Source organism: Oppia nitens, unplaced genomic scaffold (genome assembly GCF_028296485.1).
Source record: "Oppia nitens isolate AA-2021 unplaced genomic scaffold, nextdenovo-longstitch-racon4-pilon3 scaffold18_pilon_pilon_pilon, whole genome shotgun sequence".
Taxonomy (NCBI): Eukaryota; Metazoa; Arthropoda; class Arachnida; order Sarcoptiformes; family Oppiidae; genus Oppia; species Oppia nitens.
The window spans coordinates 1,484,509-1,500,042 of NW_026533197.1; the positions used below are offsets into that span (position 1 = coordinate 1,484,509).

The 15,534-nt window shown below is 25.7% G+C and overlaps 5 protein-coding genes across 6 annotated transcripts; 2 read left to right on the top strand and 3 right to left on the bottom strand.

The window, feature by feature from the left end:
• Positions 1 to 58: 58 nt before the first annotated feature.
• On the bottom strand, positions 59 to 2,210 carry LOC128965980 (NADPH-dependent diflavin oxidoreductase 1-like). Its single transcript, XM_054312775.1, has 2 exons — positions 2,152 to 2,210; positions 59 to 1,997 (listed from the first exon to the last, which is right to left on the bottom strand). The coding sequence occupies exon 2, from the start codon at positions 1,966 to 1,968 to the stop codon at positions 145 to 147; it is 1,824 nt and encodes a 607-aa protein (XP_054168750.1). The 5' UTR covers positions 1,969 to 1,997; positions 2,152 to 2,210; the 3' UTR covers positions 59 to 144.
• Positions 2,211 to 3,336: 1,126 nt separating this feature from the next.
• Positions 3,337 to 5,128, top strand: LOC128965695 (mitochondrial amidoxime reducing component 2-like). Its single transcript, XM_054312441.1, has 5 exons — positions 3,337 to 3,757; positions 3,847 to 4,026; positions 4,082 to 4,253; positions 4,324 to 4,604; positions 4,979 to 5,128. Exons 1-5 carry the CDS (start codon positions 3,540 to 3,542, stop codon positions 5,112 to 5,114), a joined length of 987 nt encoding a protein of 328 aa, XP_054168416.1. The 5' UTR covers positions 3,337 to 3,539; the 3' UTR covers positions 5,115 to 5,128.
• Positions 5,129 to 5,182: 54 nt separating this feature from the next.
• Positions 5,183 to 6,415, bottom strand: LOC128965879 (glycoprotein-N-acetylgalactosamine 3-beta-galactosyltransferase 1-like). The gene has a single exon (XM_054312658.1). It carries the CDS (start codon positions 6,413 to 6,415, stop codon positions 5,183 to 5,185), a length of 1,233 nt encoding a protein of 410 aa, XP_054168633.1.
• A 316-nt stretch (positions 6,416 to 6,731) lies between these two features.
• Positions 6,732 to 7,992, bottom strand: LOC128965953 (protein TEX261-like). Its single transcript, XM_054312743.1, has 8 exons — positions 7,794 to 7,992; positions 7,685 to 7,714; positions 7,545 to 7,624; positions 7,324 to 7,477; positions 7,187 to 7,254; positions 7,077 to 7,118; positions 6,928 to 7,000; positions 6,732 to 6,871 (listed from the first exon to the last, which is right to left on the bottom strand). Exons 1-8 carry the CDS (start codon positions 7,831 to 7,833, stop codon positions 6,753 to 6,755), a joined length of 606 nt encoding a protein of 201 aa, XP_054168718.1. The 5' UTR covers positions 7,834 to 7,992; the 3' UTR covers positions 6,732 to 6,752.
• Positions 7,993 to 8,272: 280 nt separating this feature from the next.
• Positions 8,273 to 15,072, top strand: LOC128965952 (protein neuralized-like). 2 transcript variants are annotated; one of them, XM_054312742.1, is made up of 6 exons: positions 8,470 to 8,511; positions 12,109 to 12,603; positions 13,255 to 13,954; positions 14,016 to 14,425; positions 14,492 to 14,674; positions 14,741 to 15,072. In XM_054312742.1, the coding sequence occupies exons 2-6, from the start codon at positions 12,573 to 12,575 to the stop codon at positions 14,923 to 14,925; spliced, it is 1,509 nt and encodes a 502-aa protein (XP_054168717.1). In that variant the 5' UTR covers positions 8,470 to 8,511; positions 12,109 to 12,572; the 3' UTR covers positions 14,926 to 15,072. The 2 variants fall into 2 exon arrangements, with proteins under 2 accessions (XP_054168716.1, XP_054168717.1); XM_054312741.1 differs by lacking the exon at positions 12,109 to 12,603 and having other exon boundaries at positions 8,273 to 8,511.
• The last annotated feature ends 462 nt before the right edge of the window (positions 15,073 to 15,534 follow it).

Below are 15,534 nucleotides of genomic sequence, written 5' to 3' on the forward strand. Positions count from 1 at the left end.
AAAGATAATTCAATAGTTATTTTCTATAATTATTGTACAATAATTTAGTTATTCTGTATATTATTTTGTTGTTTTACTCATAACTTAAGTCAATAAAAACTAATAAAGTATTAAATAAATTCATTTATTTTAATCACACAAATATTAAGACCAACACTCATATTGTAGTCTTCCTCTTAGTTCCAAATTATTGACAATTTGTTGGATCTTATCGTTATCTAACTGTTCATTAAAATGACTTTTGAAAATATCACAAATACTTTGTCTAACTTGTTGTGGCATTTGTTTTGCATTTCCCGCCACATAAATAACAGCACTCTTATCGGTAATCAAATTAAAAATAAGATCTTTTTGTTGCGAGAGTTTGTGTTGGACATAGACTTTGGTATCGGTATCTCTAGAAAAGGCTACAAAAAAGTTCAAAAATCCCATTTCATTGTATTGTTTCCATTCGTTCTCAAAATAAAAGTCTGATTTTTTGTAACGACATCCGAAAAATAGATAGTTATCTGTGACCTGTCTATTGACTCGATCTTCAATGAAAGCCCGAAATGGCGCCACACCTGTTCCCGGGCCTATCATTATAATTGGTTTGTTATCGGTTACAATCTTAAAATTACTTTTTTTTATATAAATAGCAACACAACTATCCTCTGATGGTAACTGAATGGCCAACCAATTAGAGCAAAGTCCATATCGTAAGTCTTTAAGTCGAGTCTTATAACTAACGACAGCAACTAATAAATGTAATTCATTTGGTCGTACATTAAGTGATGAAGCGATGGAATAATATCGCGGATTAATGGCTGGAATTAAATCAAAAATATATTCAAATTTGATTCGAGCCGTTGTGTGAGGAAAGTCTTGAAGCACTTCCAGAATAGACCGTTTCGGACGATTGCAGTACTCGTATAAGTCATCCAATGAATCACTTTTTGCAAATTCTTTAAGTTTTTGTTTTTCTAATTCAAAATCACTGAATCTGTAAAAGAGTTGGAAAAAAGAGCGCTTTGGGACCGACTGAATGTCCAAATATTCGGTAACCAATGTTAACACCGAACAAGGTTTCGGTAGGTTATTGTAATATGACTTTCTATTAATCCAATTGTGAGGATTTGCATCCAAAACAAAATATTCATTTTCATCTAAATTAAGAAGTGATATAAACTTTTGTACATTTTCTTTACTATTTTGAGGTTTAATACAACAAACGTCTCCTAAACTATAATTTAATTGTTTGTCATTTATTCCAAGTTTTATAAGTCTTACGTCTTGAAAGTGATCTTTGGCTGTAATTCTCTCATTTGATAAAACTTTAGCCAAATATGGATTGTGTTTATCAAATGGACTGCTCTTATAATTAGTTATTTCATTTTGTCTGTCATTTTCATTGACATATTTAACACTAAAACTAGAAGTAAAAAGTTGATCCAAATCTTGAGTTAGTGAGAGGTTCTCAAAGTTGTTGATAATTGAATAAAAGTCAAACACTTTGTCCCAAAAAATTGACAAAAAAGGATCTATCGTTGCATTTGGTCCGCACTCGTGCTGATCATCACCTAAGACCAAATCAGTTAATGGTTTTGCACCCAAACATAACAACCTTTTGTGTAACTTTTTGGCCACAAAATTATACTTTGAATACGAAGAGTCACCTAAACCTATAACTGATACATAAACTGAAGACAATGAGTCATTCGGTAGATCTCTTCGGCGAATAAATGCCCAAAAATTCTTCATATTATTTGGTTCTTCGCCCACACCTGTTGTTGAACAGACAAATAATACTAACTTTTGGTCAATCAGTTGTGAGACATCATAATCATCGCACTCCAAGACATTGCAGTCAATGCCTCTATTGATTGCCTCTCGACCTATGCTTTTGGCCAACTCTTCACAATTTCCTGTTTCTGAACCGTAAAGTATTAACAAATGATACACTTCTTGTGTTAATACCATTGTTATCATAAATATTTACTAAATATAACCAAATATAACTAAATATAATTAAATATAATTAAATATAATTAAATATAATTAAATATATTCAAAAATAATCTAAAATAATCTAAAATAATCTAAAATAATCTAAAATAATCTAAAATAATCATGGTCATTTATACAATATTATTTAAATTTACATTTACGTACACAACATGTGTAGTACTATTATGTATCAAATGTTTCCATTATCAGTATATACTGTACGGTACTGTAGTTAGAGTTCGGGCAAGAGAGAGGAAAATTCCATAATAAATTCCCTCCTATTTCCCATGAAAATAGGAAAAATATTATATTTAAGTATAAATTATACGTGTATATACTATATAGTATATACAGTATTATATACTATTTATTATACAAATTATTAATATAATACAATATTATTTTGTATTTTATGAGTTGAGTCACTTGATATACTTTAATGTATGTAACTAATTGGGTGTAAATATTATTTGTAATTAAATTTAATCTTATCTAAAGTTTAAAAATTGAAAATATATTTTATTAAATATATTTAATAAATAGTGTACTTTTAGTAACTAAATATTTGTATTAATAGAATATATAAACAAATAAAATAAATATTTTAATATATTCTGTTAATTCAAATCGATTACAAATACTGTATTGAATATTGAATATCTTATTTGATTTATATTAATAGATATAAATATTTATAGATATTTTAGATATTACTTTAATAAAAAGATTACATTTTACATTATAATTTATATTCATGTATTTAAAGGAAACAATTAACACTTAATGTTGTTTTATTATTTATTATTATTTATTTATTTATGGTATGATATATGGTATATTAATATTTATATTATTGATTGTATTATACAAACTTAAATTACTATAATTATAAATTGAATGTGTGGTTAAAAATTAATAATATATTTATTAATATTTATATTAATATTAAACTATAATTCTTTATCATTATATGTTTGTACATCTGTTTTTAAATTTAATATTACAAACAACCAAAAATAATTATAAAATACAAAGTGATAAATATTTATATTCATTATTACATAATGTACTGTATAGTAGATAATTGATACCAAAATTGACTGTTTTGTGAACTTTAATTTAAATTAAAAATGTATACAAAAATTATAATTCTGTAATAAATGATACGTAACTTTAATACATAACATTATTTTAATACATTTATAGTAAAATTTATTGACATTTAATTAAAATCAAGTCGTTAAAAGTAATTAATGAAAATATTACTATAATTTAATGTATTTGTGTTATTGAAATATATAACTAAAGTCAGAGTAATTTAAACTTATTAATCAATTAAGATATTTTTATACTGTATATCAGATATTTTCTCTTTTGAATATTTTATAATTAATAGTTTTATTCAAACTATAAAATATATTATTATTGCTTTATTTTAGTTTAAGGTTTAGTTTTTAAAAGTTGTATTTAACTATCAATTGATTATTCAAATATCTTCATTGAATTCAATATACATTATATTTAATTAATTGTTTTAAGAAATATCTTCATTAATGGCATTAAATTCGGCGTCAGTTTTATTACCAGTTCTTCTGTTGTTTGGTTTAAGTGGAGCTTTGATTTATGCCATAAGTCGTAAAAAACGTGATTATAAAGAAGTGGCAAAAGTAATTAAATTAATTATATATCCAATCAAATCACTTCCCGGTATTGAAGTAAATGAGGTGACAATTACAAAAAGTGGCCTTAAGTCGGGTCCGGTTAGAGACAGGTCCAGTATTTTTACATTGACTTATATTTTGTGTTATTAAACACATTTATTAAAATGATAATAAAAATGAAAATAAAATTACTTTAAAGGATGTGGATATTGATTACAAAAGAAAACAGATTTATTACACAAAGAATCGAACCATCTTTAGCTTTATTGAGACAAAGTATACACCAAAATGAGATTTGGATCGACGGACCAGATATGCCAACACTTAAACTGAAGATTGAGACTCAAAGACAATCTCAAGACATTATCTTACAAACTAAGTATTGGTTTTATCATTGGTATTGATATTTCTTAAAGGATTTTGTTGTTATCCAGAGTGTGGAACCAAGCTATCGACGGTTTATATTGTGGTAAAGAAGCTGAGGAATGGTTTTCAAAATATTTAAATAAACCAAATACTAAACTAATACAACACATACCTGAATGCGGTTTAAGAAATAGTAGTTTAGAAAGAAATGATAAAGTGATTCAATCAAACAAATACCCGGTCTGTGAAATAATTATAAAATATATTTTGATATATATATATATAATTGATAATAATTATGATTTAATAGATAACTTACCATGATGGATCACCTGTTCTTGTTATTAATCAAAATTCTATCACTAATTTAAACAATAAACTATCGAATGAATGTCAAGTGAGTTACAGAAACTTTAGACCAAACATTTTGATCACAGATTGTGAACCTCATGAAGAAGACAATTGGAAATATATGAAAATCAAAGACATTGAGTTTGTCGGTCTTAAGCCATGTGATAGATGTGTATTGACTACAATAAATCCAGACACTGGTATTAAAATGGATTCTGAACCTATCAACACTTTGAAAACGTATGTCATATTAAGTAATCTAAATTATATTTAAGTTATATTAATTATAGCAAGTTATCAATTTATTATTATATCAATTGTCACTTATTTTTTACAATTTTTAATATATTATTATAGAAAACCTATCAAATAAAATAACTTTTATATAGTCTATAATATAGAGTCTATATTAAGTAAAAAGTATATATTTTAAAGTTTTTGAGTGATATTCGATATACTGGTAATTATTAGTTGGAAAATTCTAATGCATTGAATTTCATTCAAATCATTACTTATTTACTGTACAGTAGTTTTAAAATCTTAGTTTTAATTCATATCACTTAACAATTTACTTATATATTATGATTTATAAATATATTAATACTGTATTATAGATATCGATTGGCTAATGAAAAAGTTCGCAAATATTACGGAACATCTCCTTTGTTTGGTATGAACTTCGCTCCAGAAAAAGAGGGACATATATATTGTGATGATATCATTGAAGCTGTCGTTAATCAAAATAATTAAACTTAAATTTATTGTTTTATTTAAATAAAACTTAACAAAAATAACAAAACAATTATTAACAATATTAGTTAACTTTTGAAAAAGTCATTTAAAAAATTAGAAATTGATTTAAATTTTTCTGATTTGTCGATTGTGTTGTGTTTATTAATAACATGTATTAAAGGGGTTCCCATTTCTATTGAATTATACAATTTGTCTAATGATTTCTTGTCTAAATCAGAGTCGACTTTGTAAGAGCTGTAAGGCGGAGGTTTGTTGCCGAGTCCTAGAGGACTGTGGGTGAAAATGGACATATGATACAACAAATACTCAGTCAGATACATGATGGCCGGTTGTATGCCATTAAATGTTATGCTAACATCACTACAACATTGAGTACCTTCTGGTTCAAGAAACAGACTGCTTCTCCAATAGGGATTAAAAATTGATATCATTCCCGGAATCAGTTGTTTTTCTGGTGGAAATGAGTGAAATCGTCCTCTATTTCTTGAGTCACGGGTATCAACTGGATTAGCTCCAAAATGACTTAAAATGATAGCCAGTGATACTTGAAAATTTGATGAAACACTTGGGATGCCTTTAATGTATGTTAAGTTGCAAACACTATAATTAGAAAAAACATTTTTGATGACCTGAGCGGCGCCTTTACTCAAGACAATACCCGCATCGGCCGAATTGTAAACTCCAGTAAAATAATGTTTGACAGCACGACCTAAATAATAGACATGACTAGAGTTAAGGGGTGCCACATATTGTCTCAGATTCTCTATCACTGCATATGTATCGTCGTATGCAATCAAAAGCCAATCAAATTGACCACAAAATTGATGCCAAGTAGTGATGAAAGAATAACAAAAAGACGAGTGACTACTTGTTGGCGGATATTTCATGACTGGTATCTTGTGGTCTGAAAATGATCCGAAAAATATTACATCATTACAATGGTTAGCCCACGTGAGGCGCACCGCCTGAGAACCCTTTCTTGATTTGCTTAATACCAAACAAAGTACCCGAACTTTTTTGAACAGATATTCTGATTCAAGCATTACATTCCTCTGGTTTTTGTCCAATAATTCAAATTTGACGAACTCTTCTGAAAGAATTTGTCTTTTAATAGACTTTTGTTTTAACCAATCGTTATAATTAGTATCTTTAAGGCGACCATATATATGATTTTGATAACTCTGTACTTCAACTATGGTTTGCTCGTAATTCCTCCAAATGATTGCAATTATCATTCCCGAGACCACTGAACATAGTAGTGGTATAAGTTTAATCATTCCTCTACTTAGTAAAGTCATTGATAATTAGTTGAATTTGATTATCACTACCAGTAATCAAATGATATAAAACACTAAATTATAGTAATATTACATTTTTATTTAAACAATTTAATTTATTACAAAACTAAAATCACGCAAACAGTTGCATAGATAAAGGGATTTTAAAATGTTTTTAAAGTGTATATAAAAGAAGCATTCATTTTGATGAAAACTTGGTATTTGAGAGCAGTAAAACTTGTTTAAGACTACTATACCTACCATTGGTTGCAATATTATACTTGAAAATATTTAATACTAAGTTTAACTAAATTATCAAAAATACAATTTATTTAAAATTATAAAAATTAATTATATTTCAAAAAGACTTTTTAACTCTTTGTGGCAAAAGGCTGTCCTTTGCGTAATTAAATAATGACAACAAACCATATTTTTTTGCTCTCCGAGAAAAATAATGAGAAACGACATCACTTTCCTCTATAATATCAAATTATTAGATTAAATGTGAGAAAATGTATAGTAAGAGACAGTACCTGACAATAATGGTCGCGACTCTGCAACTGTCGGCAACACATTCTCATTGGCAGACAATGAGATGAAGAGTGCCTTAATATGATTTAATTATGTATTTAATTTGCATTTTATATACAATATATTTTAATATTCATAATACTGTACTTACAAATGGTATGAACCATAAACAAAGTGTAAAAAAAGCCAATACCTTTAAATTGATTAAAATAATTTTTATCATATATTGTATATAAAAAATGATAACATTTACTGAAATACCTGAGTAAACGGGTAATAGACGGTTGAAAAGTATGAAAATGCAAAATAATGGTTAACTAATAGAAGAACTAAAAAAGATAATCATTAGATATATTTATTATTATTATTATTATCATATCATAATCACAATCACTAACCAATTGATGATATAAATGGTACTGAAGTGAAGTTAAAATACGGGAAACTCCTTAAAAGTATTAAATACATGCAATGACTTAATAATCCCGTTATAATCAATGAGTTGGGAAACTCTTCAAACAGGAAAAGACATAAATATATTGAGAGAGTGGTCTGTAATCAAATATATCATACAATTAGTGATAAGTAATAAAATCAAATAAAATGATAAAAACTAAACCAAAATCATATATTTGATGACTTTTGCCGACACAACGCTATACTCTTCGACCAATTCGGCCAAATAATACAAACCCGAAGCTATCAAATTATAATCAATACATCATTTTTTTGTTAATACAAACATTACTTATTACTTACCGACGGATAGTATGATAAACATTAGTTGCACTGATGGCCAACATATCAGTAATCAAATTAATAAATTATCAAATCAAGTGTTTAATTCATTATCAAATGTAATCATTACCTAACAGTGCAAACCATGTGAGGACTACCAGAAACCACATGGATATCAACTAAACTCACATTAGTTGACATTCAAACTGTTTTCAAACATTCATTAAAATCGCTTTTAATATATGAATATTAAATAAAATATTATAAATTATAACAATTTATTAACAATTCATTCACTAATACGTTATATGTATTATATCTATCATATGGTTAACAGTGACGTCAATGTACAGTACAATACAGTGTATAGTATTAATACATTTAACTAACAAATTTGAAAGTTATTTTAATAATTAATATAATTGTTAACATTTTATTGTATAATACTTATTGTAAACATATATTATTTACTAATTATTTTGTCATTAATTTTAAATGTAATTTAATAAACTTAGTAAATATTAATTAATATAATTTTTTTTTTAAAAAACAATTCAATAGTTTTATGTTAAGTATAGCAACCAATAGATGTCTTAAGTATACAATTGAGTGCTTTATGTTTACATTGGATTACGTGTTATTTTGTTTACATTTTAATTATTCAATATTTTTAAGTAAATTGTAATTAACTGTTAAATTGTTTTTATTTATAAGTGTTTATTTATTAGACATTACAAATAAATCAATGAAATATTAATGTTAACTAATTGTAATTAAAACCATCAAATATTAACTAACGATTGATGAAATGGGAGCCAATATGAGTGCAAATCATAATCAACCAAATGGTAAATATATGACATTAATTGCAATTAATATTATATAATAATATAAATTAGTCTATTGTTAGATATAATTGTATATAATTTATACATTAACTAAACATAACTAAATCTGAGACGATATCTAACATAAAAAGTTATTATTTGATTTTTATGTGATATTATTATTCACACAGAGATTTTAATATTAAAATATTACTTTAATTTAAATTAATAATAAATTTTAATTTGATAGTTAAATGCAGGACTACTTTACAAGTCTGGGTAATGCAACGATAAATTGTTTATATAATATATACACTATATTATACATTACAGTAAATTTAATTCATTATAACATACATTAAATGCTGAAATACAGCGATAGCTTTCTATTGTTAAGAGTTTATTAATTGTTTGTATTTTATACTAATTTAGTTTTATTGATTGAATTATAATAATTCATTATAATTAGGTTCAGATTGAAAGGCATATATCAGGTTATGTAAAGCGGACAACACTAATATTGTCAGTAAAGTTTTTGGGGTAGAATTGTGGGTGGGGGGGGGCTCTGAGGGCTGTTAAAGTAACTTTAATTTTAGTGATTGTATAAATATATATATACTGTATATATCATTGTTTTTAAATAATTTAATTGCAATATCCAGACTATAATGAGACTTAAATGCAATATTAATATATGATGTGTTTTATATACAAATATATTTAAATAAGTTTGTAATTATGTAATTAAATAATTATGTAAAAATAAGTTTTCACTCTTTAACTATACAGTAATATAATAAATTACGGTAAGTAAACACTAAAACCTAAACTTATATTTTAGGTGAAAATTTTTTGATACATAGAAATATATAAAATGAGTAAATAGTGTGATTTATTATTAATAATTTGAGTTAAAGTAAATGTATTTAATAATTGTTATTAAACAATGCAATACAATGAATATATAATTTATAAAAATGCAAATTATTTATAATTATTTAAATTATTGGAAATTGAGTGTTGAAATCATGCTTTATGTATAATATACCTTAAGTAGTATATCGTAAAACTATTGTCAATTAATTTATTATTATTATCAGTTAATTTATATTAACTATAGATATATTATATTTAAATGTTTAAGAAATTAGAAATTACATCAAATTATGTCACACAAAAGATTCACAAATAATTTTATTGTTATATATATATATACAAAATATAAGCAAAAGTGTGGGGTAAAGGCATTATACCTCCACTTTGTTGACATTGAAAATAAAGACAAATTAAAATTTCACAAAATAATTGCTAATTAATTTTTTACTATAATTTTATAACTTATTTGAATCAAATTATTTACTTTACAATACTGTATAACAATTATATAACGTTAATTATTTTTATATTAAATACTTTTTATAAATTCATATATTAGTCCAAAAATGTAGTCCAAATATATTGTTATATACTGTATTTATTATACAAACTTGTCCGACCCTTAAACATATACATTATATATACTGTACTGTATATAAATTTATATACTGTATTAATATTATGCATAATACCGTATAATATAAAATATAATTTTAGGATTTTTTGCGAATAATTTCATTAAGTGAATGTTGGTAAAAGTTGTATTAATTTATAATATAATTAAAAATAATTAAAAGATATTTAATTAGCAAACAATTTTTGATCATTTATATTGGTAAGAATTATGGAAATTTTTTATTAATAATTGATTTAAAGTATACTCAAAAAGGATATTAATACCAAAATAATTATATAAATTGATTATTTTATGGAAAGATATTCTTTAACATAATTTGTTTCTTTTATTGTTCATAAAATAAAAACTTAATATTAATTATAAATTTTATATAATTGTTTTAATAAGTATTGGTTAACTCCTTTGAACAAATAAGTTCATTCAATTAATTAACTCATTAGTCATTACTTTTTTCACACAATCACTAACTAACTAATACAGTATACTATTGATTAGATTGAAAATTATAAGTTAATTAAATTAAATCCTTTATATATTTTTAAGGTTAATTACTAACAAATAGTTTTTGGTGAACTTTTTAGTATTTTTAAATACATTTTACAAAATAATAATAACTGTTGAGAAAAATATGATGAATATTGAGTATTTACTAATAAGAAAAATGTATTGATTGTGTATAATATTATTAATAAACTTATTGTGTTATATGTTTATATCGACAAATTAGATGATGTGTACAATATGTGAAATGTTTAATAAGTACAATGAATAGTATAGTTATAACTTATAAGGCATAGGATGTGAGTTAAACTTATATGTGTTACGATTGGATCTCAAAGTTTGAATATATGAATAGTTTGACAGGAAATGTATGTCCGGATGAGGAGATGGGGAACTTTGAAGTTAGGCTTAATTTAGTATTCAATTTTGTTTGTTGAATATGTATAGTGTTGTTAGCTTTTTAGTCTAAGCACTCGTATAGGTCCTACAGGTACTGGTCTTGTATCGCGTGTCTGACACGCGTCACACGTGCCACACGTCTGGCTCTTTAGAATTACAACTAAACAGCAGATGTTAAATGATGTCAATTATAGTTAGCTTTACTTTATTCAGCAAACAATGCTTTAGACTAACAGTTGGTCCAAACTTTGCATCTGTCTTAGCATTTGCTTCATCTGCCTCTCCATATCATAAACTATACTACTATACACTGTATAACCAAATCATAATACAATCTTTTATACATTATATTCTCTATATTTATCACTACATATTAGTACTATAGTATACAGTACTAGAGTATATATACTCTATATATTAAGTTAATATATTATTATAAATTTAATACAATTTTAATAACTTTTAGAGCAAATCATGAAAATTAGTTATTTATTTTGTTTTATATTATTTCCTAAATTATTATACAGTATTTAAACATTTTTATATTTACAATATATTGCTCCAATAAGTAAAATCATTACCTATAACTTAATACAGTATATAATATTATTATTAGTTATTTGATTGAAAAATTATATGCTTATATGTATAGAATTTATAGAATATATGGAGAATTAATATTGAAAATTATCATATGATATGATATCTGATTGAATTATATAATTCATTTTACTTTTTTGCATTTAATCTTAATTATATTTGATAGCATTTGAAAGTAAATGCTATATTTTTAAAAGTCCAAACATACATATGGTATATGATTTACAATAAGTCGGAATAAATAATAGTAAGGGATATGCGTTAGCTTTAGACTGTATTTTCATTTACATGTTAAGGACATCCCATCACAGGTGTGGGCACTCGACTCGCAAACAGTGTTATAATAGTAGTGTATTTGAGAGAGTGTTCATTCATTTGTCGATAAGCTTTGGTCGCAGAAAGTTATATACGTTTATGGTTTGACTGTTTCACTATAATATATAAGTATTTATAAGTATATAATAATATTAATAACTGTAAACTACTATCACTTAAATATTATTTTGTGAATAAAAAATAAATTGAATTATTTTATAATTTGTTAATAAAGTAATAATAATAAGTGATATAATACTGTATATCTTTGATGAATTTTTATTGACTAGTGTTGAGACAATTGTTAATAGTATTCAAACGAGACTTTTTTGTTTGTGTGTCTCATTTGAAGTAAACGAAGAATTGGTAAAAAGCGGTGAATCACTTGAGTTGATATTTGTCGGTAACAATCATAACAGCACAGGGATGTGGACAACTCCCTTCCCATCCTTATAGACGACTTCCGCTTCTTTTTAAGTATCTGACCCGTCCTTCCCGTACTACTAATTCATTGAAAAGTCAAAAGAGCTAAATATACAGCAATACGATGGGTGTGTGACTTCCGCTTAGACATTGATTTCAATAGCAGTGCTCTATTGCTGGCCTATTGCTTGGGTGCACCCAATCTGCGATATATATATATACCCAACAGTTCTCACAAAACTGAAGGACAGTAGACTTTGTGTGTCGAATAACTCAACGACTCATATATTTGTGTTATATTTATAATTAATTTTTCGTTAATCAAAACAATATGAAAATATTAAAGAGAATTAAAAGAATTGGTATGTTTTGTAAAACTATTTAATTTACTATAATTTTTATTTTTTTTATTATAATTATTATTATTTTATTAATAATATAAATTGATTCAAATATTTATTTTCTATACTACACTACATTAAATATGTCATGATTTTTTGTACTAATAATAATTTATATATTATCATATAATTATAGTATTTTACTAATATATTTATATATTAAAGTTAGTAATTTTGGTAAATTTATATTTATTTATTGAATAAATTAAAAGTTGTCTACGAAAATCAATCGATATGTTTTTGTGTACTATTTGTGATTTATAAAATATGAAATTATTAATGTTTTTATCAGTATTTTTTCATTACATTTAATTATAACATCTTTAAATATAAGCACAAAATCATTTACAAACAAATAAAAAATTAATACTATTTATTATATGATGAAACAATCGTATAATAAAATGTATTAATTTTTTGTTTGTTTGTAAATGATTTTGTGTTTATAATAATATAATATGAATAAGTGACTAAAATCAGAAATATTGTATTAATATTGTATTAAAGTTTATTTTATACACATATAAGAAATTGATATATTTTGATGAATCATTTGACATGAAATTTGTGAATAATAATAATAATAACTATATTATCTATATGTTTGAACAGCTTGTTCACCGAAACTGCGAGGACATCATGAGTCGGGAACAAACAATTTACCGCCCATTTTGTTTCACTCGATTCACGGCGAGAACGTCCGTATTTCTCCTGACTGTACAGTCGCTCAAAGAAGTGATAGCTTCTGCAAAGGCATTTGCTTCAGCAACCGTCCCATTCGTGTCAATGAAAGAGTTTGCATAAAATTTAAAGACATTTCTCAGAGCTGGAGTGGAGCCATACGTTTCGGATTTACATCTAATGATCCCTTAACTTATAGATCAAGTTTACCAAAGTATGTCTGTCCAGACTTAACCAATAAACCGGGCAATTGGGCCAAAGCTTTGGGTGAAAGATTTGCTGTTAAAGACTATATATTATACTTCTATTACAATGAATTGGGTGACGTTCACTATGGCATCAATGGTGAAGAAAGAGGAATTTTCTTCAGTGGTGTTTCTTCCAACTGTTCTCTTTGGGCACTCATTGACATATATGGTAATACTGTTGAGATTGAATCGGTTGATCCTCGACAGCAGATTAGTTGTCGTCGCAATAGCCTTGAAGTCGATACAATTATTCCAAGTCTTTCAACGATTGATATTAATCGAGAAAATCGGGAACCATTGCCTCAGGTTTACAGAGACACTCATTTTCAGTCCTTTCCATTTCATAAAACAAAAGGATGTAATATTAGACTATCAAATGACAGGTGAGACTGAATGACAATCATTTATAACTATTTTTTACTAAATTATTATTTTAAAAAACAGATGTATAGCTGAACGAAATAATAGCCATTATTGTCAGGGATATGTATTCTCTGAAAGGCCATTAAGATTGGGTCAAAAAATGGTTCTTCAAGTGTTACAAACCGATGAATTATATGCCGGAAGTTTAGCCTTTGGGTTAACAACATGTGACCCATCGACTATCAATAGCAATGATTTGCCTGAAGATCCACACCTATTACTCGACAGATCTGAATATTGGGTTGTTGTCAAAGATGTAGCAAATGCTCCTCAAGCTGGTGATGAACTGGCCATCAGAATGACCCAAAATGGTGAAGTCCAGCTCATGAAGAATAGACAACCGGTTCACACACTAATGCACGTCGACTCCACTCAAACAATGTGGCCTTTCTTTGATCTCTACGGCAGTACTATTAAAATGAAAGTTTTGGGTATGTTTTGAATAAATAATTAGTTTAAATCATTTTTCTTATTTAATAAATATATTTAAATTATAGGCATTTGTGATAACGAAACGCCTGAAAACATTGGAAATTCGGCTCAAGTCTGTAATTCACGAAATAATCAACAAATGAGTCGATCTCTTAATACAAACAATAATAATAATAGCAGTAATTTAACTGTAAGAATGCCTAACAATTCTCCCAAATTGACGAATACTAATAATAATAGCAATTCTGGTATGTTTTAAAAATAATCAATAAATTGAATTAAAATTAATAAATTTTAAACTTTATTATTAATAGACTCATTGAATGCAATTGGCAATGAGTGCAATGTTTGCTATGAACAGACAATCAATAGTGTACTTTACACGTGTGGACACGTGTGTATGTGCTATGAATGTGCAGTCAAACAATGGCGAGGACCCGGACAGTGCCCCATATGTAGAGCCACTATCAGAGATGTCATCCGAACCTATTGGTCTTAATTGTTTGCTTATCTCTCAACACTATTCAATCAAATTTTATCAATTTATAAGTTGTGCTTCGAGTCAATAATAATAATAATAATATCTATTTAATTGTTTTATACATTAATTTCATAAATAGAGTTTTTCTTTAAAGAAATTATAATTTTAATATACTATATATTGTTCGCACGTTTTAAGCTTTGTTTTTATTGCTAGTCATTTGTCACAACATTTATTATAAAAATATTTTAATGACAGTTATAAATCTCATTTAATTAAATATTGTTTATATGCTATAATGTGACAAAAATGTTACAATATATTTAAAAAATGATTTATTGAATAAAATCTTTAACATATAAATTGAATAAATTATTATTTGTAAACAAATTGTCTTTTTTGTTTAATTATTATAATTATAATATTTATATTATCAATAATTATTAATTTAGATTAAACAAACAACTATTGGTTCCGATGTTAGACAAAATGGCTAATCCGGAGTTTACGCACATTAAAAAAAATTGATTTTTTTCAACAGATAATTGTTAATTATGATCTAAAAAACATATATCCATCAAAATTATTGCGCGGAAACACCTAAAACCTAACTAAAATCTAATCTAA

What these genes read in the sequence shown, in the direction of transcription:
- LOC128965953 (XM_054312743.1), bottom strand. Translation starts at nt 7,833, where the DNA reads ATGTGGTTTCTGGTAGTCCTCACATGGTTTGCACTGTTAG. An exon ending in CACATGGTTTGCACTGTTAG is followed by an intron (nt 7,715 to 7,793) that starts GTAATGATTACA and finishes GTTGGCCATCAG; the next exon opens with TGCAACTAATGTTTATCATA. An exon ending in GTCGCGACCATTATTGTCAG is followed by an intron (nt 6,872 to 6,927) that starts GTACTGTCTCTT and finishes TTGATATTATAG; the next exon opens with AGGAAAGTGATGTCGTTTCT.
- LOC128965695 (XM_054312441.1), top strand. Translation starts at nt 3,540, where the DNA reads ATGGCATTAAATTCGGCGTCAGTTTTATTACCAGTTCTTCTGTTGTTT. An exon ending in TCGGGTCCGGTTAGAGACAG is followed by an intron (nt 3,758 to 3,846) that starts GTCCAGTATTTT and finishes ATTACTTTAAAG; the next exon opens with GATGTGGATATTGATTACAA. An exon ending in GACATTATCTTACAAACTAA is followed by an intron (nt 4,027 to 4,081) that starts GTATTGGTTTTA and finishes GTTGTTATCCAG; the next exon opens with AGTGTGGAACCAAGCTATCG.
- LOC128965980 (XM_054312775.1), bottom strand. Translation starts at nt 1,968, where the DNA reads ATGATAACAATGGTATTAACACAAGAAGTGTATCATTTGTTAATACTT.
- LOC128965879 (XM_054312658.1), bottom strand. Translation starts at nt 6,415, where the DNA reads ATGACTTTACTAAGTAGAGGAATGATTAAACTTATACCACTACTATGT.
- LOC128965952 (XM_054312741.1), top strand. Translation starts at nt 8,472, where the DNA reads ATGGGAGCCAATATGAGTGCAAATCATAATCAACCAAATG. An exon ending in ATTAGACTATCAAATGACAG is followed by an intron (nt 13,955 to 14,015) that starts GTGAGACTGAAT and finishes TTTAAAAAACAG; the next exon opens with ATGTATAGCTGAACGAAATA. An exon ending in TATTAAAATGAAAGTTTTGG is followed by an intron (nt 14,426 to 14,491) that starts GTATGTTTTGAA and finishes TTTAAATTATAG; the next exon opens with GCATTTGTGATAACGAAACG.